Source organism: Loxodonta africana, chromosome 15 (assembly GCF_030014295.1).
Source record: "Loxodonta africana isolate mLoxAfr1 chromosome 15, mLoxAfr1.hap2, whole genome shotgun sequence".
Taxonomy (NCBI): domain Eukaryota; kingdom Metazoa; phylum Chordata; class Mammalia; order Proboscidea; family Elephantidae; genus Loxodonta; species Loxodonta africana.
Window position 1 is genome coordinate 43,305,587 of NC_087356.1, and position 22,832 is coordinate 43,328,418.

General features: G+C 47.8%; 1 protein-coding gene across 2 annotated transcripts; it reads left to right on the top strand.

Annotated features, from left to right (window-relative positions):
* Positions 1 to 1,047: 1,047 nt before the first annotated feature.
* Positions 1,048 to 22,825, top strand: THNSL2 (threonine synthase like 2). Of its 2 annotated transcripts, XM_064268819.1 has the most exons (9): positions 1,179 to 1,370; positions 4,640 to 4,874; positions 8,243 to 8,437; positions 9,342 to 9,494; positions 14,439 to 14,669; positions 18,695 to 18,843; positions 18,949 to 19,074; positions 20,224 to 20,375; positions 21,045 to 22,825. In XM_064268819.1, the coding sequence occupies exons 1-9, from the start codon at positions 1,227 to 1,229 to the stop codon at positions 21,271 to 21,273; spliced, it is 1,614 nt and encodes a 537-aa protein (XP_064124889.1). In that variant the 5' UTR covers positions 1,179 to 1,226; the 3' UTR covers positions 21,274 to 22,825. The 2 variants fall into 2 exon arrangements, with proteins under 2 accessions (XP_064124890.1, XP_064124889.1); XM_064268820.1 differs by lacking the exon at positions 4,640 to 4,874 and having other exon boundaries at positions 1,048 to 1,370.
* Positions 22,826 to 22,832: the final 7 nt, after the last annotated feature.

Consider the following 22,832-nt stretch of genomic DNA (forward strand, 5'->3'; position numbering starts at 1 on the left):
ACGCCTGCATCCCAGTGCTTGGGGCAAAAGTAAGTTCTTTCTGTGCACAGCTCTGGGAAAGCCTCTCGTAAGATGCCCTGCTTGGGTCACCTAGGACCAGTAGCTCTGCAAGACCTGGGGCTTTGCTTCAGCTCTGCTCTGAAGATCCTTGGCTGCAGAGCCTCAGACAGCTGAGCAATCTAATCACTAAGGTCAGAAAGAGAAAAAAAAAAAGCAATTCTTAATCTTAAAAAAAAAATGTTGATACAGTAGGCCAGTGTAGAAGTCTCAGGAAGCTTCATTTCCACTGTTTCTACTTTAAAAACCCACCAACTCATAGTGACCTTATAGGACAGGGTAGAACTGCCCAGTAGGGTTTCCAAGGAGTGGCTGGTTGATTTGAACTGCAGACCTTTTGGTTAGCAGCCTGCTCTTAACCAGTGCACCACCAGGGTTCCTGCTTAGCGCCCAGAATTCTTTCTCATGGGTCATGCAGAAGCGTTTCTTTTTTCTTTTTTTTCTGTAGCTGCAGTGCTCTGAAAGGAGTGCTTGGGTGGTACAAACGGTGTATTTTCTCCACTGAGAGGTGTAAGAAAGGCCTAGTGATCTACTTCTGGGAAATCAGCCATTGGAAACCTTATGAGCACAGTTCTACTTGACACACATAGGGTCGCCATGAGTAGAATTGACTCCATGGCAACGGGTTTGGCTTTGATTTAGGGAGAATTAGGAGGGCAGCTGCGGTTCAGTGCAGAGACCCTGGTTCCTTTCCCACTAAGGCACCTCAGGGGCACCCACCACCCATCTATCAGGCGAGGCTTGCTTGCTGGGAGGACGCTGAATAGGCTTCAGCACAGCTTCCAGAATAAGACGGACTAAAAAGAAAGGCGATCTAGTTCCAAAAATCAGCCAGTGAAAACCCAAAGCCTACGGATGACAAGGGAACAATGTCCGATCCAGAACTGATCCCGGGGATGGCGCGGGACCGGGCAGTTTTTCCTCCAATTGTGCCTGGGGTCGCCATGAGTCAGGGGCGGCCTGGACCGCACAGCTAACGACAATAACACTGAGGATTAAGAAACTGAATGTGAATAAAGCGCTTAGTAAAATGTCTGAAACATGCAAAGTGAGGGCTAAATGTGTTCTGGGTATAATTGCCTTTCGCACTCTCCTCCCGCGCTTCCCACAACCCCTGTGTGCCGCCCCCGACCACTCCTCGGCGTCCCTGCTCACTCCGCGCTTTCAGGATGATGACAACCGGTTCCAACCGGAAGCCCGAGCCCAGCCGGCTCCCGACGTGGGGTGGAGCGCTGAAGTCCAGAGCCTGGCAGCCCCGCCGCCCCAACCACTTCCTGGGCCTGGTTCCAGCAGCCGCCCGCGTCCCGGACCCGGTAACCGCGCGCGCCCGGCCGGGCCCCCTGTCTGGGCGGTGGAACGGGGCGCCCCTCTGGGCTGATCCCCGGTCGAGGAGTGGGATTCCGCGGCTGGCTCGCCGCGGCCACCGCCCCACCGGAGGGGGCGCCCCTCGGCCCCTCCCCCCGCCTGCGGTTGCCCCCCCGGGCCCCCCACCCCCGGTAATCGGTATCGACATTTCTTCGCTGTTGAGATCTTGCTTCCCGCTGGGCAGCCTTGCTCAGCCCCCGACTCTCAGCCTGGCCTGTGTTGGCCTCCCCGCCTCTCGTTCTGGCGCTCCGACTTGGAGGAATTTGGGAGGGTTGAGTGTTCCCAGTGCTTTGCACCGTCGCAGGGCTTTTGCGGTTCTCAGAGAACCCCAAAACAGATAAGTCTTCGATCCTCCCAGAGGCTGACACTGGAGCCTTAGGCTCCCTGGAAGCCCCTGAGGGCAGAGACCTCCCTCCCTGGCCCAGGGTCTGGCCGGCTTGAGAATCCGTGCCCGGTGACCTTGGATAGACAGGGCCTTCCACCTGGAGAGGCACAGTCAGGATCAGCGCCCCGAGTTCAGCTGCTGGGGTCCAAGTCCCTGCCCTGCCCTACCCCTTCCCAGAACCTCCTGGAATCACACTGAGGAGTCACCCCTGAACTGCTTCCAGGCCTTGGGACAGTCTCCTGTTGACCTTATATCCATCCAAGTTACTGGTCAGGGCTTTTCCGACCTGCCTCCATTCTGGAATAGGGTCCAGGAGAGTCACAAAGACAAGTTATTAAATCTTATACCCAGACGCACTGTTTTTTTTTTTTTTTTTTTAAATACCCAGAGGCCACGGTCCTCCAGCTCCCATATAGCAGCTCAGCAGAAGTGCTTGATATTCTTCTGTGAATGTCACGCCCTCCTCTGGCACCCAATTCTATTTCTGGGTGTCTCTGTTTGGTTTGGCAGCCCCCAGTGGTGTAAACGGTTAAGCACTAGGCTGCTAACTGAAACCTTGGGAGTTCTTGGCAGTTTAAGTCCACCCGGGGCACCTCGGAAGAAAGAGGCCTAGCGATCTACTCCCCAAAACACCAGCCATTGAAAACCCTATGGAGCAGCTGTACTCTGACACAAATGGGGTCACCGTGAGTCAAGTCAACTGGATGGCAACTGGTTTTCTGTTTTCTATTTGATACTTGGTTTACCTTACATTGAACCCAAAGATGTAGATTTCTCTCCCGCTTTGCCCTATTGGCCTGAAAGTCCTGCCCCTTGGGGACATTAGACCCGGGCAGTTCTTGCCCTGTGACAAGACTGGTTCTGTGAGCTCATCACTCCAGTTCCTTACACTCACGTGGTACAGAGACCTTTGCTCCCGGGCCCGTCTGTCCACATCCTCCTTAAGGTGTGAGGCTGGGGTGTGATATGATCCACTCACCCAGGGGAGTGTGCTCTGTACATGTTTTCTCTGGCTGTTTCTTACAGCCCTGCCTGCCCCTCTCCTCATGCCTGCAGTAGCTCAGTAGTCTCATTTTCTTCTTAGTCTGCACTTGTGAAGGTCCCGCCTGTTACTCCAGCATCTTGGGAAGTTTGTGTTGGCTCTTGGTTTACCACAGAGTTAGGGAAATCCCTCTCTTTATTGAAGTCACTGCTAGCCATGCCCTCACCCTCACCCCAGCCTCCATTCTATTTTGTGAAACTGTACACTTTTAGCTCTTTGACATGGACATGGGCCCTTTGACATAGACCCTTATACCTTTATGGCAGCTGGCTCCTGGGAACCTAAATTTCTCCCAAGGAGTGGCCGGTGACTTTTTAGTTAGCTCTTAACCACTTAGAATCACCTGAGATCCTAATTTAATGAAGCCAGGTAGGATCCCAATTGTGGGTATTTTTTTTTTTAGCTTCCCAGGTTGATTTCAAGAAACTCTCAGGATTGAGAACCACTAGGTTGGAGGCAGCATCCCTAAATAACCGTTGTTGTTGTTAGGTGCTGACTTATAGCAACCCTATATAAACACTGCCTAGTCCTGCACTATTCTCACAGTTGTTGCTGTGTTGGAACCCATTGTTGCAGCCATTGTGCCAATCCATCTTGTTGAGGGTCTTCCTCTTTTTCACTGATGGTCTACTTTACCAAGAATGATGTCCTTCTTCAGGGACTGAACGCTCCTGATAACACGTCCAAAGTATGTAAATGAAGTCTCACTAAGGAGCATTCTGGCTGTACTTCTTCCAAGACAGATTTGTTCATTCTTCTGACAGTCTGTGGCATAGTCAATATTCTTCACCAACACCATAATTCAAAGGCATCAATTTTTTGGTCTTTATTCATTGTCTAGCTTTCACATGCATATGAGGCTATTGAAAATATCTTGGCTTGGGTCAGGCACACCTTAGTCCTCAAAGTGACATCTTTGCTTTTTAACACTTTAAATAGGCCTTTTGTAGCAGGTTTGCCCAATGCAATATGTTGTTTGATTTCTTGACTGCTGCTTCTAGGGCATTGATTGTGGATCTAAGTAAAATGAAATCCTTGACAACTTCAATATTTTTTCTGGGTCCATTTCTGCTGAAAAAAAAAACAAAACCTTTAATGGTTATTTTCATGGAGAAAATACTGAAAATAACCATTAAAGGTGGTTATTTTCTGAGCAGCTCTCAAGGGGACCAAGTGTATAGGTCCTCTCTTTATCAAGAGGGATTTCAAAATGGCAATCGCCTATTATCACTGTGATCTTTCGCCACCTCAGGGCCTTCTTTCTCACAAGTGAGGACCAAGTTTTCTCCCTTCCCAGTATGCTCTATTGTCCTCCTCCCCCAAGGTGGTAAGCCAATTGCCATAGAGTTGATTCTGACTCGTGACAACCTTATGTATGTCATAGTGGAACTGTGCTCCATGGGGTTTTCTTTCAGTGGCTGATTTTTGGAAAGTAGATGACCAGGCCTTTCTTCTCAGGTGTCTCTAGGTGCCTGCAGACTTTTGGTAGCAGCTGAGCACGTTAACCATTTGCACCACCCAGGGACTCCCCAAGGTAGTAGGTCAATGAAATTGCTTCATTTTGATTAGAAGGTAATGATTTGCACAGCCACGGATGAAAGCTGGCATGAGACCCCACACAGGACCCCAGTCTTCCAGTCTGGGGCACCATGAATTATGCCACCTTGCCTCAACCTCCTGCTGCCTGAGTGAATGGTGGTCCAGCGGCTAGCTGAGTGGGCTGTATGTGCTTCAGCATCAGGCCATGGGGTGGTGGGAACTAGGAACCTCTGGAACTGTTTCTTCTGCAGGTCTCCAGGATCATGTGGTACGTCAGCACCCGGGGAATGGCCCCTCGGGTGGACTTTGAGGGGGCCCTCTTGTCTGGTTACGCACCCGATGGGGGCCTCTACATGCCTGAGGAGCTCCCACTGCTGGGCAGAGAGACTCTGCATAAGTGGAGCACGCTGTCCTACCCAGGCCTGGTGAAGGAACTGTGCGCCCTCTTCATTGGCCCTGAGCTCATTGCAAGAGATGACCTACATGGTGAGCTCCCTGCCCCCACCAGCCCAGCCTCCCATAGACACCCATCTGGGAGGACCGCTCTTGTTTTATGCCCCAGACTTTGGGGGGTTTTTCCAGAGTCTAAAATCCCAAAATTGGAAATTTCCCTAGAGTTCATCTATTACAGCTCCCCACCTCCGGTGAGTTGAATGCCAAAAATGATTTGCAGACAATTTTTTTCCATTAGTTTATTTTTAAAAAACCTTATCAAGACGAGGAATTTCACAGTCATCCTGAGTGGCTTGAACTTTGGAATGTTTCCTTCCTGCATACAAATGACCCATGCCCCCAGATAGCTTTTTTTTTTTTTTTTTTTAATTTCCTTGAATGGTAACTCCAGAAGGAACTTGGAAAGTGTTCCAAACTGTAATGTACTTATGGGTCCCCTAGAGATCTGCTAAAAAGCAGATTCTGATTCAGTAGGTCTGGGGTAGGACCTGAGGTTCTGCATTTCTATCGAGTGTCCACAGAGTCTGTGGGTGGTGCAAATTGTTATTGTGTTTGGCTGATAACCAAAAGGTTGGAGGGTCAAGTCTACCCAGAGACACCTTAGAAGAAGAGCCTGGTGATCTACTTCCCCAAAATCAGCCATTGAAGACCCTATAAAGACAATGTTCTAAATCCTAGTTTGGTGAAGTAGCACATGGGATCTTAAAAACTGGCAGGAGGCCATCTAAGATACAACTATTGGTATCAACTCATCCAGAGCTAAAGTGAAAGAAGGAAGCCAAGTCTCAAAGAAGAACCTAGTCTACAGAACTGACAGTCTACGTGGACATCAACATCAGCTATGTTGAGACCAGAAGAACTAGATAGTGCCCAGCTACCACAACCGACTGTTCCGACCAGGGACTCAGTAGATGGCCCCGGATAGAATGGGAGAAAAATGTAGAACAAAACTCAGATTCCTATAAAAAGAGCAAACTTATTGGACCAGTAGAGACTAAATGAACCCCCAAGACTATTGCCCTGAGATACTCTTTAAACTTGGAGCTCAAACCATTCCCAGAGGTCACCTTTCAGTCAAATGACAGATTGGTCCATGAAATAAATAAAATTACCCAGAGTACTGTGCTCCTCAAAATAATTGTCTAGATGAAACCAAATGGCTAGACCAAAGATGAGAAGGCAGGGGGGGACAGGGAAGCTAGATTAATGGAAACAGAACAACCAAAATGGAAATAACGAGAATGGTGGTATATTGTGAAGAATGTAACCAATGTCACTGAGCAATATGTATAAACCAACCAAACCAAACCCATTGCCGTCGAGTGGATTCCAACTCATAGCGACCCTGTAGGACAGAGTAGAACTGCCCCATAGTTTCCAAGGAGCGCCTGGTGGATTCGAACTGCCGACCCTTTGGTTAGCAGCCGTAACACTTAACCACTACACCACCAGGGTTTCTGAGCAATATGTATAGAAATAGTTAAGTGAGAACCGAGTTTCCTGTGTATGTTCTCACCGAAAACACGATAAAATATCGAAAAGAAAACCCTGCGGAGCACAGTTCTACTGTGGCACGTACAGAGTCACAATGAGTCGGAGTCAACTTGCAGCAACTTTTTTTTTTTTTTAAATCAAGTGTCCAGGTGATACAAGTGCTGCTGGTCCATGGCCCACACTTTGAGTAGCATGAATATAATCCATACTGTAATGGTGGGAGAAGAGGACCACTCAAAAAGTGGTTGAATGAGCAGCAGTGATTGCACGGCCTGGTGTCTTAGCCATCTAGTGCTGCTATAACAGAAATAACCACAAGTGGATGGTTTTAACAAGCAGAAATTTATTTCCTCACAGTAAAGGAGGCTAAAAACCAAACCAAACCCACTGCCGTCGAGTCGATTCCGACTCATAGCGACCCTATAGGACAGAGTAGAACTGCCCGATAGAGTTTCCAAGGAGCGCCTGGCGGATTCGAACTGCCGACCTCTTGGTTAGCAGCCGTAGCACTTAACCACTACGCCACCAGGGTTTCCGTAAAGGAGGCTAAAAGTCCAAATTCAGTGCATCAGCTCCAGGGGACAGCTTTCTCTCTCTGACGGCCTTCTCATCAATCTTCCCCCAGACTACACGCTTCTCTGGGCAGGGACCCCAGGTCCAAAGGATGTGCTTTGCTCCTGGCACGGCTTTCTTGGTGGTATGAGGTCCCCCCTGTCTGCTTGCTTCCCTTCCTTTTATGAGATAAAAGGTGGTGCAGGCCACACCCAGGGAAAACTCCCTTTACATTGGATCCGGGATGTGACCTGGTAAGGGTGTTACAATCCCACCCTAATCCTCTTGAACATAAAATTACAATCACAGAATGGAGGACAACCACACAATACCGGGAATCATGGCCTAACCAAGCTGACATATTTTTGGGGGGACACAATTCAATCCATGACACCTGGGTACTACTGAACCAGAATCTGCATTTTAACAAGATCCCAGTGATTAGTTTGTCCGTTGAAGTTGGAGAAGCACCGCTGTAAACCGACTGCCCTGAGCATTGTATATAAATCCATACCAAGATTCCAGCATCACCGGTGTGAGATTTAGTAATGCAACAACAACAGCAAAAAAATACGGAACAAAAAAACACATTTCCTGTCTCTAGGAAGGTCAGTTAGAGATGAGACATGGATTTATTTGTTATATAGTTTATTTATCCTCTTTTGGAGTGCATGATCATAATAAATAAATAAATAAATAAAGAAGTGTATAAAAGTGAAACATTAGCCTTACAGCTCCCTCAGGGAATCACTATGAGGAATCTATAAGTAGTTTGGTGCACATCTTTCCAGACTTTTGTCTTGTTATTGTTAGATGCAGTCGAGTCAGTTCTGACTCATAGCGACCTATGTATAACAGAAAAGAACACTGCCCAGTCCTTCGCCATCCTTGTAATTGTTGCTATGCTTAAGCCCATTGTTGGAGCCACTGTGTCAATCCATCTTCCTCTTTTTTGCTGACACTCTGCTTTACCAAGCATGAACCTTCTCCAGGGACTAGTCCCTCCTGATGACATGTCCAAAGTATGCGGGACAAAGTCTCACCATCCTTGCTTCTAAAGAGCATTCTGGCTGTACAGATTTGTTTATTCTTTTGGCTAGGATTATACATTATATACACAATGGTGTCATTTAAGAATGGGAGAAATAGGTGGCAGTCTACTTCCATAAAGATTCCAGCCTTGGAGACCCTATGTGGCAGTTCTACCCTGTCCTATAGGGTTGCTGTGAGTTTTAAACTACTCAAAAGCAATGGGAGGGGATAGAAACTTTAAACCGGAAAACGTAAGCGACTGAGAGAGAACTTGAAGAGAGTGATAATGCCCTTTATCTGCTGTCTGCTCCCCACACTCACAGATCTGATTGACCGAGCCTTCAGCAGATTCCGCCACCAAGAAGTGGTCCATCTTTCCAGGCTGAGGAACGGGCTGAACGTGTTGGAGCTGTGGCATGGGGCCACGTATGCGTTTAAAGACCTGTCCCTGTGCTGTACAGCACAGTTCCTGCAGTACTTCCTGGAGAAGAGGGAGAGGCACGTCACCGTGGTTGTAGGTGGGTGTTGTCAGTGTGAGCGCAGGAGTCCCTGGTGCCCTGATTTGTGAGCGTCCATTTACAGGCTGCCCTCTGTGATTTCTTTCTCTGGGAATGTGTTGTCAGTTCTCCTAGAGCAGGGCTCTTAACCTTTTCTTGTGCTGTGGACCCATTTGACAGTGGTGGAGGCTGTAAATAATTCTCAGAGTTGTTGTTAGGCGCTGTTGAGTCGGTTCTAACTCATAGCGACCCTTCGTGCAACAGAACAAAACACTGCCTGGTCCTGCAGCATCTTCACAACTGTTGCTATGTTTAAGCCTGTTGTTGCAGCCACTGTCAATCCATCTTGTTGAGGATCTTCCTCTTTTTCATTTACCCTCCACATTACCAAGCGTGATGTCTTTCTCCAGGGACTGGTCCCTCCTGATAACGTATCCAAAGTACATGAGACAAATCTCACCATCCTCTTTTCCAGGAAGCACTCTGGCTGTATTTCTTCCAAGACAGACTTGTTTGTTCTTCTGGCAGCCCATGTATATTCAATATTTTTCACCAACACCATAATTCAAAGGCAGCAGTTCTTCTTTGGTCTTCCTTAATTCATTATCCATTTTTTGCATGCATAGGAGGCTTGGGTTAGGGGCATCTTAGTCATCAAAGTGACATCTCTGTTTCTTAACACTTAAAAACATTCTCAGAATAATATTTTTGAATACATAAAGTACATAAGCTTTTATGGTACCAAGTTCACAGACACCCTGAATTCTATCCACAGATCTCTTAGAGGTTCAAGAACTCAGTTTCTACCTACCAAGTATTTGAAAGTAGGTGTTGCCACATTTGGCAACAATGCTTTAGGGGCCATTTTTTCCCTGTTGCATTTCCCTTGTTCTAAAGGGGAGGACTTTCTTTTCTTCCCATCTAGGAACTTCTGGGGATACAGGGAGTGCTGCCATTGAGAGTGTCCAAGGGGCAAAGAATGTGGACATTATCGTTTTGCTGCCTAAGGGTCACTGCTCGAAGATCCAGGAGCTTCAGATGACAACAGTGCTGAAGGAGAATGTCCACGTGTTTGGAGGTGGGTGCCAGACAGGCTCCAGGGACAGTGGGGCCCTGCCTTGATTGGCTCCGTTTTGTGAGATGGGCTGGGATGAAACCCAACCACCGACCGACTGACTACATACCTTCTTCCTCTTACTCTCGCCCTCCTTTCCTTCATCAATCATATTAGAGGTTGGAGTATTCCTTGGCTCAGCACTGGGTAGTCTCCGGTACACAGTCTCGTGAATGATGGGGAGTTGACAGGTGCATAAACCAATACTGACAGTATGATATACAAGTGCAGGTTTAAAAGCATACCCCAAAGAGTGCCTCCTCCATGCAAGTTCAACCTGCTGGTGCCATGTATATAGGCAGCCACCAAGGAACACCCCCTCCCAGTCTCCTGTCACCTCCACCCCATTTCTTTATCAAGGACATGCACATTCCAGTGAACAACCTAAAAAAAACCCCACTGCCGTCGAGTCGATTCTGACTCATAGCGACCCTATAGGACAGAGTAGAACGGCACCATAGAGTTTCCAAGGAGCACCTGGTGGATTCGAACTGCCGACCTCTTGGTTAGCAGCCGTAGCACTTAGCAGTACACCACCAGGGTTTCTGTGAACAACCTAGCCTTGGTAATTGCCCATATGGTACTGCATTCTCCTGCAGTTATTGCAAGATTGTAATGCATAGACATGCTCTGCTCCTGGTGCTGCTTTCTTGATGGTATGAGGTCCCCAACTCTCTACTTCCCTTTCTATTATCTCTGTAAGATAAGAGGCAGTGCAAGCCACACCCCAGGGAGACCCCCTTTACATTGGATCAGGGATGTGACTTAGTTAGATATTACAATCCTACCCTAATCCTCTTTAACATAATCTGATCTTGCCTCATTAAACACAGGCGGAGATTAGAATTTACAGCACGTAGGCAAATTACAATCACAAAATGGAGGACAACCACACATTACTGGGAATCATGGCCTAACCAAGTTGACACAGTTACCAACCCCACGACACGTCAACACTCTCTCTTCTTGACCTTGGGTTTCCTATTACCAGTTTTCCTGTCCTCTCCTGCCTTGCCCTGGGCTGGTGTGCTCTGTTAGTGTTGTTTTCACAGGCCTGTCTAATCTTTGGCTGAAGGATGAACCTCAGGAGTGACTTCATTACTAAGCTAAATGGGTGTCCAGGAGCCATACTCTCGGGTGCATACTTGATTCTTGTTGTTAGGTGCCGTTGAGTCAGTTATAACATGTCCAAAGTACGTGAGACCAAGTCTCACCATCTTCCCTTCTAAGGAGATGTACTTTTGGCTGTACTTCTTCCAAGACAGATTTGTTCTTTCTTCTGATGGTCCATGGTATATTCAATATTCTTCAACACTATAATTCAAAGGCATCAATTCTTCTTTCACCTTCCTTATTCATTGTCCAGCTTTCACATGCATATGTGGTGATTGAAAATATCTTGGCTTAGGTCAGGTGCACCTTAGTCTTCAAAGTGACATCTTTCCTTTTTAACACTTTAAAGAGATCTTTTGCAGCAAATTTGCCCGGTGTAATATATTGTTTGATTTCTTGATTGCTCCTTCCATGGGCATTGATTGTGGATCCAAGTAAAATGAAATCCTTGATAACTTCAATCTTTTCTCCGTTTATCGTGATGTTGCTTATTGTTCCAGTTGTGAGGATTTTTTTTATGTTAATGTGTAATCCACCCTGAATGCTATAGTCTTTGATCTTCATCAGTAAGTTCTTTAAGTCCTCTTTGCTTTCAGTAAGCAAGGTTGTGTCATCTGTATAACGTGGGTCGTTAGTGAGTTTCCCTCCAATCCTGAAGCCCCTTTCTTCTTCATATAGTCCAGCTTCTCGGATTATTTGCTCAGCATACAGATTGAATAAGTAAGGATACAACCCTGATGCACACCTTTCCTGATTTTAAACCATGCAGTATCCCTTTGTTCTGTTCGAATGACTGCCTCTTGGTCTATGCACGGGTTCTGCATGAGCACAATTAAATGTTCTGGAATTCCCATTCTTTGCAGTGTTATCCACAGTTTGTTGTGATCCACGCAGTTGAATGCTTTCGCACAGTCAATAAAACACAGGTAGACATCTTTCTGGTATTCTCTGCTTTCAGCCAAGATGCATCTGACATCACCTATGATATCCCTGGTCCCACGTCCTCTTCGGAATCCAGCTTGAATTTCTGGCAGTTCCTTGTCGATGCAACCACTTCTGAATTATCTTCAGCAAAATTTTACTTGCATGTGATAACAATGATATTGTTCGATAACTTCCATGTTCTCTTGGATCAGCTTTCTTTGGAATAGGCACAAATATGAATCTCTTCGAGTCAGTTGGCTAGGTAGCTACTTTCCAGATTACTTGGCATAGATAAGTGAGTGCTTCCCGCATTGCATCTGTTATGCTGAAACACCTCAACTGGTATTCTTTCAACTCCTGGAGCTTTGTTTTTCTCTAATGACTTCAGTGCAGCATGGACTTCTTGCTTCACTACCACTGGCTCTTGGTCACATGCTACCTCTGAAATGGTTGAACGTCAATCAATTTTTTTTTTTGGTACGGTGACTTTGTACCTTTTTTTTTGACGCTTCCTGCATCATTCAATTATTTTGCCCATTGGATCCCTCAGTATTGCAGCTCCAGCCTTGAATTTGGTCATCAGTTCTTTCAGCTTGAGAAATGCCGAGCATGTTCTTCCCTTTTGGTTTTCTAACTCCAGGTCTTTGCACATTTCATTATAATACTTTGTCTTCTTGAGCTGCCCTTTGAAATCTTCTGTTCAGGTCTTTTACGTCATCATTTTTTCCTTTCACCTTAACTACTCTACATCCAAGAGCAAGTTTCAGAGACTCTTCTGACATCCATTTGGTCTTTCTTTTGTTTTTAATAACCTTTTGCTTTCTTCATGTATGATGTCCTTGATGTCATTCCACAACTTGTCTGGTTTTTGGTCATTAGTGTTCAATGCATCAAATCTATTCTTGACATGGTCTCTGAATTCAGGTGGAATATACACAAGGTTGTACTTTGGCTCTCGTGGACTTGTTTTAATTTTCTTCAGCTTCAACTTGAACTTGCATATGAGCAATTGATGGTCTGTTCTGTAGTCGGCCCGTAGTCTTGTTCTGGCTGATGATATTGAGCTTCTCCATCATCTCTTCCACAGAAGTATACAGTTGATTTGATTGCTGTGTTTCCGTCCGCCAAGGTCCATGTGTATAGTCACTGTTCATGTTGTTGAAAAAAGGTATGTGTAATAAATATGTTGTTGGTCTTGCAAAATTCTATGAGATCTCCGGTGCCATTTCTATCATCAAGGCTATCTTTTCCAGCTACAGATCCTTCTTCTTTGTTTCCAACTTTCACATTTCAGTTACCAGTAATTATCAATGCATTGTGATTGTATGTTTGATCAATTTTAGACTGCAGAAATTGGTAAGAATCTTCAGTTTCTTCATCTTTGGCATTAATGGTTGATGAGTAAATTTGAATAGTCGTATTAACTGGTCTTCCTCATAAGTGTACGGATATTATCCCATCACTGACAGCGTTGTATTTCAGGATAGATCTTGAAATGTTCTTTTTGATGATGAATTATGATAATTCTTCTTAAGCACAGTATAATCAGCAATCACTAGGTACTTATTGAGTGTATTATTTTGGAGGCTTTTGGCAGAAAGTAACAGAAAATCCAACTCGGATCAGCTTAAACAAAAAGAACCTTTTTCAGCCTATGTAACTGGAAGTCCAGAAGTGGAGTGGGCTCCGGACTGGCTGATTCAGTGACTCAACAATGCCTCAGGGACCCAGGTTCCTTACATTCTCTGCTCTGCCTTCCGCAATCCTAAATTCCTTCCTCTTGTGGTCATATAATGGTTACTCGAGGTAACCATGTTTCTCTCTTCCTGTGGCTCTCTCTTAAAAGCAGTAAAGCATGGATTATTTTTTTGAGAACCCCAGCAAACATCCCCTCATGTGTCATTGGCCTGAATTTAGCGATGACTCCACGAGAATGCTAGACACTGATTGGCTTGGTCCTGAGTTCCTGAACAGGAGCTGGCCAGAGGAATGGAATCACTGTGACCAGTTTAGGCCATTCACGGTTCATTGGTGGGGCTAGGGTCAGTCCTCCAACATCATTGCCACTGCACAGTGGTGATGCTGGAGTGGACAATAACCTTAATGCCTACTTTAGTACTTCTCCCAATAAATTTCATTTTCCTCTCCTCCAAGATTGGTTCCATGGAGAAACAGTTCGAATTATCAGATAAGAGATTAATACTGGATTGATTGCTGGTTGAGTGGGATTGGGGAATGCAACTTGAACTAGTGGTCAAATGAATTTCTTAATAATTTTCCCATAAATTTAACTGCTATACACACCCAGCTTCAGAAAGAGAAGTTCTGCCCGTGTGAGTTTACCCACCACATAAGAAGAGAAAGCAGAATAGCCACCCACGTGATCTAAATGAGGGAAGAAGGGTAGGCTACATGGGAATAGTAACAGTCTCCACCTTAACCCTGGATAGAGGACTGTGGGTTAAAGGATCAGCCTCTCACCATCTTACAATCAGATAAACCATCCGTCCTCCTTCCCAGAAGAGTAGGGAGGGTGGGTGTGGAACGCAGAGAAGAATTCTTTACCCAGTATTTCCAGAAAGTTGACATTTTATATCTTATTTTTCATAATGGCGTAAGCAGTGGGGAACGTCCCTGCTGCATTTTCTGTTGTCTGTAAGCGAGGCTGGCTGTTCAGGGGCACGCCAGTATAACATGGTTTCTATCCTGGAGGAGCTCAAGAGCAAGTCCAGAAAGCAAGACCAAGACAGGTGAAAAAAAAAAACACCAAGGGGATTGGAGGTCCCAGCAGGATGGGCTCAGCGGGGAGGCCTTTCTGGGAAAGTGCTGACCACCTGTGATAGCTGCTCTCTCCCCTTGCCCCCGTCACAGTGGAGGGAAACAGCGATGAGCTTGATGAGCCCATCAAGGCCGTGTTTGCCGACGTGGATTTTGTCAAGGAGCACTGTCTGATGAGTCTTAACTCAATCAACTGGTCCCGCGTCCTGGTGCAGATGGCCCACCACTTCTTTGCCTACTTCCGGTGTGCACCATCCATGGACGTGGACCCTCTGCCCCCTGTGGAGGTGGTTGTGCCAACTGGGGCTGCTGGTAACCTTGCAGGTAAGGCTGAAATGGACTGTCAAGAAAAGCACCTGTGGCCTAGTTTTTCCGCCTGTCCTTAGGCTGCAACCTTGAGGAGAAAGGTGGGGTCCTTGTTCTGAAGGTGGTGAGGAACTATGCAGAATAAACTCCCAGAAAACTTTCTTTTAACTTCCTGAAGTTCTTGGGGGGCATCCCAGGCTCTTGCTGCAGGTGGAGGATGGGGAAGTAACCCTGGTGTGTTGGTGGCCTGGCCTGCTATCCTTATCTGCTCAGCAGAGTGTGGAGGGATAAGGTCAGGGTTCAGCCGCTGTGCCAAGCTGGTGGTGCCCTCCTCTGCTGACTCATACTTCATGCCCAGCCTTGACCAGATGCCCAATGTGAGGGCAAGTGGCTGGACTGGCACAACCTGTTCCCACTCCTGGGGACATTGGACAGCATGGGCTCTGGCCCAGTTCTTCCACTTACTAACTGAACAGCTGTGGGGTTGGACTCAGCTCCTCATCTATAGGAGGGAGACTGGACTGCTTGTCATCTATCAGGACCGCTGGGAGAGCCAGTATGATTCTCGATGTGTCTGTGAACTTTGTAAGGGTAAAGTCCTCTGCAGCTACGTGGCATTAAAATAATATTCTTTAACAATAATTAACATTTGCTAAGTGCTGACTATAGCGTGCAAGGTCCCTGAGTAGAGCAAATGGTTTGCCCTTGTCTACTAACCAGAATGCTGACAGTTCAAAACCACTGAGTGGTGCCATGGAAGCAAGCCCCTGGCAATCTGCTTCTGTAAAGATTACAGCTAGGAAAACTCTCTGGAGCACAGTTCTACTCTGTAACACATGGGGTCACCATGAGTCAGACTTGACTTGGCGACAGCGGGAGAATGTCATACACCATTTTAGGTACTTCTCATGTGATAACTCATTTAATCCCCTCACAAACCTATGAGGAGGACAATGCTATTATTTCCATTTTAGGACGAAACTGAGGCACGGAGAAGGTAGTCAACTTGCCCCTGGTTACACAGAGCCAGGATCACAGCCCAGCAGTCTGCCTCCTAATGGGCATTACTGTTGCTGATAGTTGGTTAGTGGCTTTGCTTCTGATGGTTTGGGTGAGACCATGAAAGCATCTCAGTAGTTAGGAAGCTTCCTTGCTTCTTCTGCTAACAAGACAATGGAAAGAACCCTGGGCTGGGAGTGAGGCAGGGCCGGACCAGCCTTGTTCACCACTCCAGGGTGCCCGCTGTGCTCCTGTTCGCATCGTCCTTCGCTGAGTGGTGCTGCCTGGAGTTGTGCAGCCTGTGGCCCTCTGCATCCAGCACCGACCACAGTGCCTGGCACAAAGTAAACGCACGATGACCGTTTGCTGAGTGTGCTCCCGTCTACCCCTGTTCTGTCAGGAACCAGAAATTTGACCTTAAGCCCTGGGCCCACCTGAGCCTCCATTTCTCCTCCGTCATCTAGGTATACAGTGAGGTTTTCATGAGGATCAAATGCAATAAGAATTGTCAGAATGTTCTGCAAAATTAAGAGTGATATTGGGGTGGCCTAGGAGCCCTGGTGGTACAGTGGTTAAAGCAATCAACTGCTAACCAAAAGGTTAGCAGTTCAAAACCACCAGTGGCTCTGCAGGAGAAAGATGTGGTGGTCTGCTTCTGTAGAGATTTACAGCCTCGGAAACCCTGTGGGATCGCTATGAGTCAGAATCGACTCAGTGGTGGTGTGTTTGGTTTATTTTGATTGGGGGTGGTCTAATTAGCCTTAAAAAAAAAAACCCAACTCCACTTAACTACTCATCAGAAGTAAACCATCCTAAACTACATTACTTTTGGGCTCTGCATCTCTCAGGGTGAGGAGTTTCTTGTTTGTTCCATGCAAACAACAACTGCTACTTGGGTGGGCTGAGGGGCATTGCTCTGCCCACCCTCGGTGCCTCAAATGCGGTCTGAAGCCCCTGGTTCTAGGAGGGGTTAAGAGCATGGGCTCTGGACTTAGACGTAGTTAGATCCCTTACCCTGGCACTTAGCAAGCTTTGGGTCAGCCACTGGAATGTCTTGGAATCTCCATTTCCTCTTCTGCACTGGGCTGTTTTAAGGTAGCGAGCACTATTTCAGGACCTAGCAGGGAACCATGGAGGCAGTGGTTTTTCAGTGGTAGAATTCTCACCTTCCACGTGGGAGACCCAGGAATTGGGTTAGACTCCTGGCCAGTGCACGCCATGCACTGCCACCACCCATCTGTCAGTGGATGCTGAACGGATTTCAGCAAAGCTTCCAGAGTAAGATGGACCAGGAAGAAAGGCCTGACATTCTACTTCTGAAAATCAGCCAATGAAAACCCTGTGTGGATCACAATAGTCCCATCTGCAGCAGTTTGATCATAGGGATGGTGCAGGACCAGGCAGCATTTTGTTTAGTTGTGTATGGGTTTGCCATAAGTTAGGGGCCGACTTGATGGCAGCCACCTACCATGACAATAGCAGGGTCCCCAGTGTCATGTAGAATAGTCTCAGGGCACAGTAATACACTCCTCCCCCACCCTCCTCCTTCTCTCTCTCTCTTAACAGCTTTAATGAGATAAGTTCACACAACCAGCAAGTCACCCATTTAAAGTGTACAGTTAAATGGTTTCACAGACATGCACAACCATCACAACAATTTAGAACATTTTCATCATCCCAAAAAGAAACTCCCTACCTATTAACAGTCACTCCCCATTTTCCACCACCCCCCCAGCCCTAAGCAACCACTAATCTACTTTTTATCTCTTTGTTGTTGTTGTTAGGTGCCGTCGAGTCGGTTCCGACTCATAGGGACTCTGCACAACAGAACGAAACACTGCCCAGTCCCAAGCCATCCTCACAATCGTTAGGCTTGAGCTCATTGTTGCAGCCACTGTGTCAATGCACCTCGTTGAGGGTCTTCCTCTTTTCCACTGACCCTGTACTCTGCCAACTATGGTGTCCTTCTCCAGGGACTGATCTCTATAGATTTGCCTATTTTGGGCATTTCGTACACATGAAATCATATATGGCTTTTTGTGCTTGGCTTCTTTCAAGGTTCATCCGTGTTTTAGCACGTGTCTGTACTTCATTCCTTTTTATTGCCGAGTAACATTCCCTTGTATAGATATACCACATTGTGTTTATTCATTCATCTGTTGATGGACATTGGGTTGTTTCCAATTTTTGGCTGTTATGAATAATGCTACTATGAACATTCGTGTAGGTTTTTGTGTGGACAGATGTTTTCATGTCTTTTGGGTGTATACCCATGAGTGGGTGTATACCATGTCATATAGAAACTCTATGTTGAACTTTTTGAGGAACTGCCAAACTGTTTCCAAAATGGCAGCACCATTTTGCATTCCCACCAGCAATACACAAGGCTTCCAGTTTCTCTACATCCTCACCAACACTTGTTATTGTCAGACTTTTTGATGAATGCCATCCTAGTGGGTATGAAGAAACCCTGGTAGCTCAGTAGTTCAGAGCTATAGCTGCTAACAAAAGGGTCAGCAGTTCAGATCCACCAGGCACTTCTTGGAAACCCTATGGGGCAGTTCTACTTTGTCCCGTAGGGTCTCTATGAGTCGGAATCAACTGGACAGCAGTGGTTTTTTTTTTTTTTTTTTTTTTTTGAGTGGGTATTAAGTGATACCTCGTTGTGCTTTTGATTTGCATTTCCCCAATGGCTAATGATGTCAAGCATCTTTTAATGTGATTTTTGGCCATATGCATATCTTTTTTAGAGCATCTATTCAGACCCTTTGTAAGTGCCTTATTACATATAAAACCAAAAAAAACCAAACCCACTGACGTCGAGTCGATTCCGACTCATAGCAACCCTATATGATCTGTAAATATGTTCATACATACCGTGGGTGGTCTCTTTACTTTCTTGGTAGTGTCCTTTGGAGCACAAAAGCTTCAAAAGGCACAAAAGCTTTTAAATTTTGAAGTCCAGTTTATCTATATATTTTATTGTTGCTTGTGCTTTTGGTACCATATCTAAGAAACCACTGTCCTCCTTCTCTTGTCTTAAGCTGGGTGCATTGCTCAGAAGATGGGCTTGCCCATCCGCCTGGTGGCCACAGTGAACCACAATGACATCATCCACAGGACTGTCCAGCAGGGGGACTTCTCTCTGTCCCAGGCCGTCAAACCAACCTTGGCATCTGCAATGGACATCCAGGTGGGGCCTGTAGGCGGGGTGTGCAGGTCTGGCCCAGGTGTGGTTGGGTGGGGCTAGACAAGGGCTGAGATCAGTGTGGCCCTGGGACCCTGCCTTTCTGCCTAGGTGCCCTACAACATGGAGAGGATCTTCTGGCTGCTCTCCAGCTCTGACAGCCAGGTGACAAGAGCCCTCATGGAGCAGTTTGAAAGAACCCAAACTCTGCGTCTGCCCAGGGAACTGCACGGCAAGGTCAGTCACTGTGCACCAGAGAGAAACCAGTCTTGGTGTTTGGGAGTCTGTTCAGGGGGAGGGTTTCCTGTTTCTTGAACACCTGCTGTGAGCCAGGTACTTTCACAGACACTGTACGTGGATTAGTCTATTGAATGAAGAGAGGCAGTAGAGCACATTGGTTTAAAGTCACATGGGGCTCGATTCTGTGCCTCCATTTCCTCATCTGTAAAATGGAGACAAGAAAGTCTACCTCATAGAGTTGTTGCAAGATTTAAGTCAAATAATACACGTGAAGTCCTTAGTATACTGCCTGACAATATAGGGCTCCATACATTAACTGGAAACCCTGCTGGCGTAGTAGTTAAGAGCTACAGCTGCTAACCAAAGGTCAGCCATTTGAATCCACCTTGAAAACTCTATGAGGCAGTTCTACTCTGTCCTGTAGGGTCGCTATGAGTCAGAATTGACTTGACGGCAGTGGGTATGGGCCAGGAACTGTGCTAGGTGCTGGAGATACAAAGATAAATAGGATACAATCCTCCCTAATGGACGAGGCAGCTATATAACACCAAATGGTTTCTGTTGCAGTTGATTATATGCAGGGTGTTTGACGCATCATAAGCATGCAGTAAATTTTCAGAGAATGAGCAAATGATCCATCCACCCCGGGGGGAGCACAGGGCAGGGAGTCTTCCTCTGCCTGAGGGTGGGGGGCAGTTTCCTAGAGAAGGTATGGTATGAACTGGGTGTGAACTGACAGGGGGTGCTGGGGATTCAGCACACCCCCCAGAAGGGAGCGTACCAGCAAAAAAGCCCTAGAAATACTTGAATGCCTTTAACCTTCTGTTCTGTCAGATCGTTGAACAAGACAATATACTAGTGTGCTGATTCACGTGCCAAATCCTAACTAAATTTACTGCCCGAAAACTCAAATATATCCTTCTCCCAAATAGCATGAATCGGCTGAAAACTGGGAAATCAGATGTTTTGTAAGAGGTTTAAAAGCGCCACAAAATTGAAGAAATCAGCATTTTCTCCAGGCTGAACCTGGACCGAGCTGATGCTACATTTCAGTTCGGTCCCTGGTGTGTGTCTGACTGAGTACTATGTAGTGGGTTTTTAGTCGCCTTTCCCTGGCCCCACCACACTGACCCTGAGACCCATCAGCTTTCAGGGGCCATGATGTCTGAGTCCGTGTCGGATGAGGCCATCACCCAGGCCATGGCCCGCTGCTGGGAAGAGAACCAGTACTTGCTGTGCCCTCACTCGGCCGTGGCTGTGAGCTACCATTACCAGCAGATGGACAGGCAGCAGTCCAGGTATGGCCGCAGGGGCCTGGGTCACTTGGGAACCCTGACTTTTAGGGACCCTCTCTTCCCTAACCAGGCAAGACAGGCATGTGAACAAATGTGTTATATAATATGGTAAGGGCTGTGTGGAACTGTACCCTGAGAACCGTGGGCCCAGAAGAGGGCTCATGATAGATAACCCAGGGACAGCCACTGTGAGAGGTGGCAGCCAAGCTGGGCCTCCAACAAGGAGGAGCACTTTGCCAGGCAGAATTATTGTAGAGGTCAGTTCAAGGTAACCCCTACCAGCTGCTGTTGAGTCGATTCCGACTCATGGCAACTCCATGTGTGTCAGAGTAGAACTGTGTTCCATAAGATTTTCAAATGCTGATTTGAAAATCAGGCGTTTCTTCTGGGGTGCCTCTGGGTGGACTCAAACCCCCAACCTTTCAGTTAGTAGCCAAGCATGTTAAATATTTGCATCACCCAGGAATCGACTCGACGGCACTGGGTTTTGGGTTTAGGGACATACAAGTTCAAGGCACCAATCATCTGTCTCCCTCCCCTCCATGCCCTGCCCCACCCCTGACTTTCTCCTGTTCCTCCCTCTCATCCCTCCCTCACCCGTCCTTTCTCTACCTCATCCCTCTATTTTTTTGCCCATCCTCCTGTGCTCACCTACCTCTCCCACCCACCCAGCAATACTCCCAGGTGTTGCCTGGCCCCTGCCTCTGCAGCCAAATTCCCGGAAGCTGTCCTGGCAGCCAGGCTGACCCCGGAGGCTCCTGCAGAGATCCTAGCCCTAGAGTACAAGGAGACCCGCTGCGCCCCAATGCAGAGAGGTGATGACTGGACGCTGATGCTTCGGGGCACCATTGAGGACCTGAGCCGGCAGTGGAGGGGCCGTGCCCGGAACGCCTCAGAATAGCCAGGTGCAATCCCGGGGAGGTGGACCTTCCCCCCACTGAGTTAGCTCAGGAGGGTCTCAGGAGCCTGGGCCTGGAACCAGTTGGTTTGCTGTGTGCCTTAACTGCAGTAGCGTTGTGCCTGGTGCCTGGTCACCAGGGAGGCTGCTGAGGGGTGTGGATAACTGCGGGACACGCAGGCGTATCACTGCGGGATGTGAAAGTGCCTGGGCCCGCGAATGAAGAGCCTTCTGTGGAGTCCACCTGGGTTCCCGGCTTAGAACCCCAGACTCCAAACTGTAAGGTCAGGGCTGCTCACTACCTTAAACCAGGCCTGAGGCTCACAGTCTCTGAGCTTTAATTTATCTGGCCCCAAACCAGGTCCAAACACCTTGGCTCACCTTGTCAAAGGCCTCCAGCCTGTTCCGGTGTCGGGAATCCCTGGGAGAAAAGTGCTGTTCAGTGTGAGAGTGGTTGCGCATGTCCTGGTGGTGGGTTCCTTCCCAGCTCTCCCCTGCCCACAAATCTTAGCCTGTGGACCTTAAAAATACACCCTTTTGAAATAATTGTGGGGAAGACCAGTCTTCTGCACACGGGTTAGTTGCCATTCCTATGTGTACCGGGACTCCAGCCAAGGATGGCACCAGCTGGACCTACCTTCATGAATGGGGGAGAAGATCCTGGGGTGGGGGGCACCACAGCAGCCTTAAGTGGCCTAGATACTCCTATCAGTTCTTCTCTTTAGTAGTGTGGACATTTCTTAAACTAAGCCTAGTTCTGAATGACAAAAAATTCCAATATACCAAAACCAAATAACCAAACGCATTTCTGTCCAGTGGATTCCAACTCATAGTGACCCTATAGGACAGAGTAGAACTGTCCCATAGGATTCCAAGGCTGTAATCCTTACAGAAGCAGCCACATGTTTTTCCCATGGAGCAGCTGGCAGGTTCAAACCGTCGGCCTTTTGGAATATAGGCAGCCCCTGGCTTACGAATGTCCGACTTAGGTACAACCCATACTTAGGAACCAACCCTGTAAAGCCATCCTTCTCCCTGCCGTGTCCCCGGATCCGCCGGGGCAGGAAATGACGTGTTGCCGCCTGGTTAGTCACAGCCACCTCCTCCCCCTCCTCCACCCGTTCCGCCCCGTGCGCGCTGGGGGATCTTTTCTACTCTTAGCGACAGTCCTCTCCAGCGCCCCGGGGCAAGCCCCCAGCCTTGGCCTCCGCCCCCCGGAAGTTTATCCCACTGGCCCCCGCTCCTTCCCCCTCCTCCTCTTCAGCCCGCTTCCCCTCCCTCTCGCTATTTTTCTCGGGGTTGCCCCCCTCCCCGGCTCCACGTACCGCTGCCAGCCTGCTCCTTGGCCACCTGCGCCCAGCCGAGGGTTGGGAAGCCCCTGGCACCACGCACCGCTCCGCCGCCGCCGCCGGGGGCCAGCTGTTGGCTCTTGGCCTGGCAGTTTCAGGCTCCTTCTCACTGGCTGCAGCGCCCACCTGCGGCGCCCGGCCCCGCGCCCACCTGCACAGTGCGGCTGGTTCGCACTCCGCCTCCCAGGCTCAGCCAGGTGCCTCAAAACTATT

Coding starts and splice junctions, on each gene's coding strand:
- THNSL2 (XM_064268819.1), top strand. CDS start 1,227: ATGATGACAACCGGTTCCAACCGGAAGCCCGAGCCCAGCCGGCTCCCG. Junction 1,371..4,639: donor CCGCCCGCGTCCCGGACCCG/GTAACCGCGCGC, acceptor TTTCTTCTGCAG/GTCTCCAGGATCATGTGGTA. Junction 4,875..8,242: donor TGCAAGAGATGACCTACATG/GTGAGCTCCCTG, acceptor CCACACTCACAG/ATCTGATTGACCGAGCCTTC.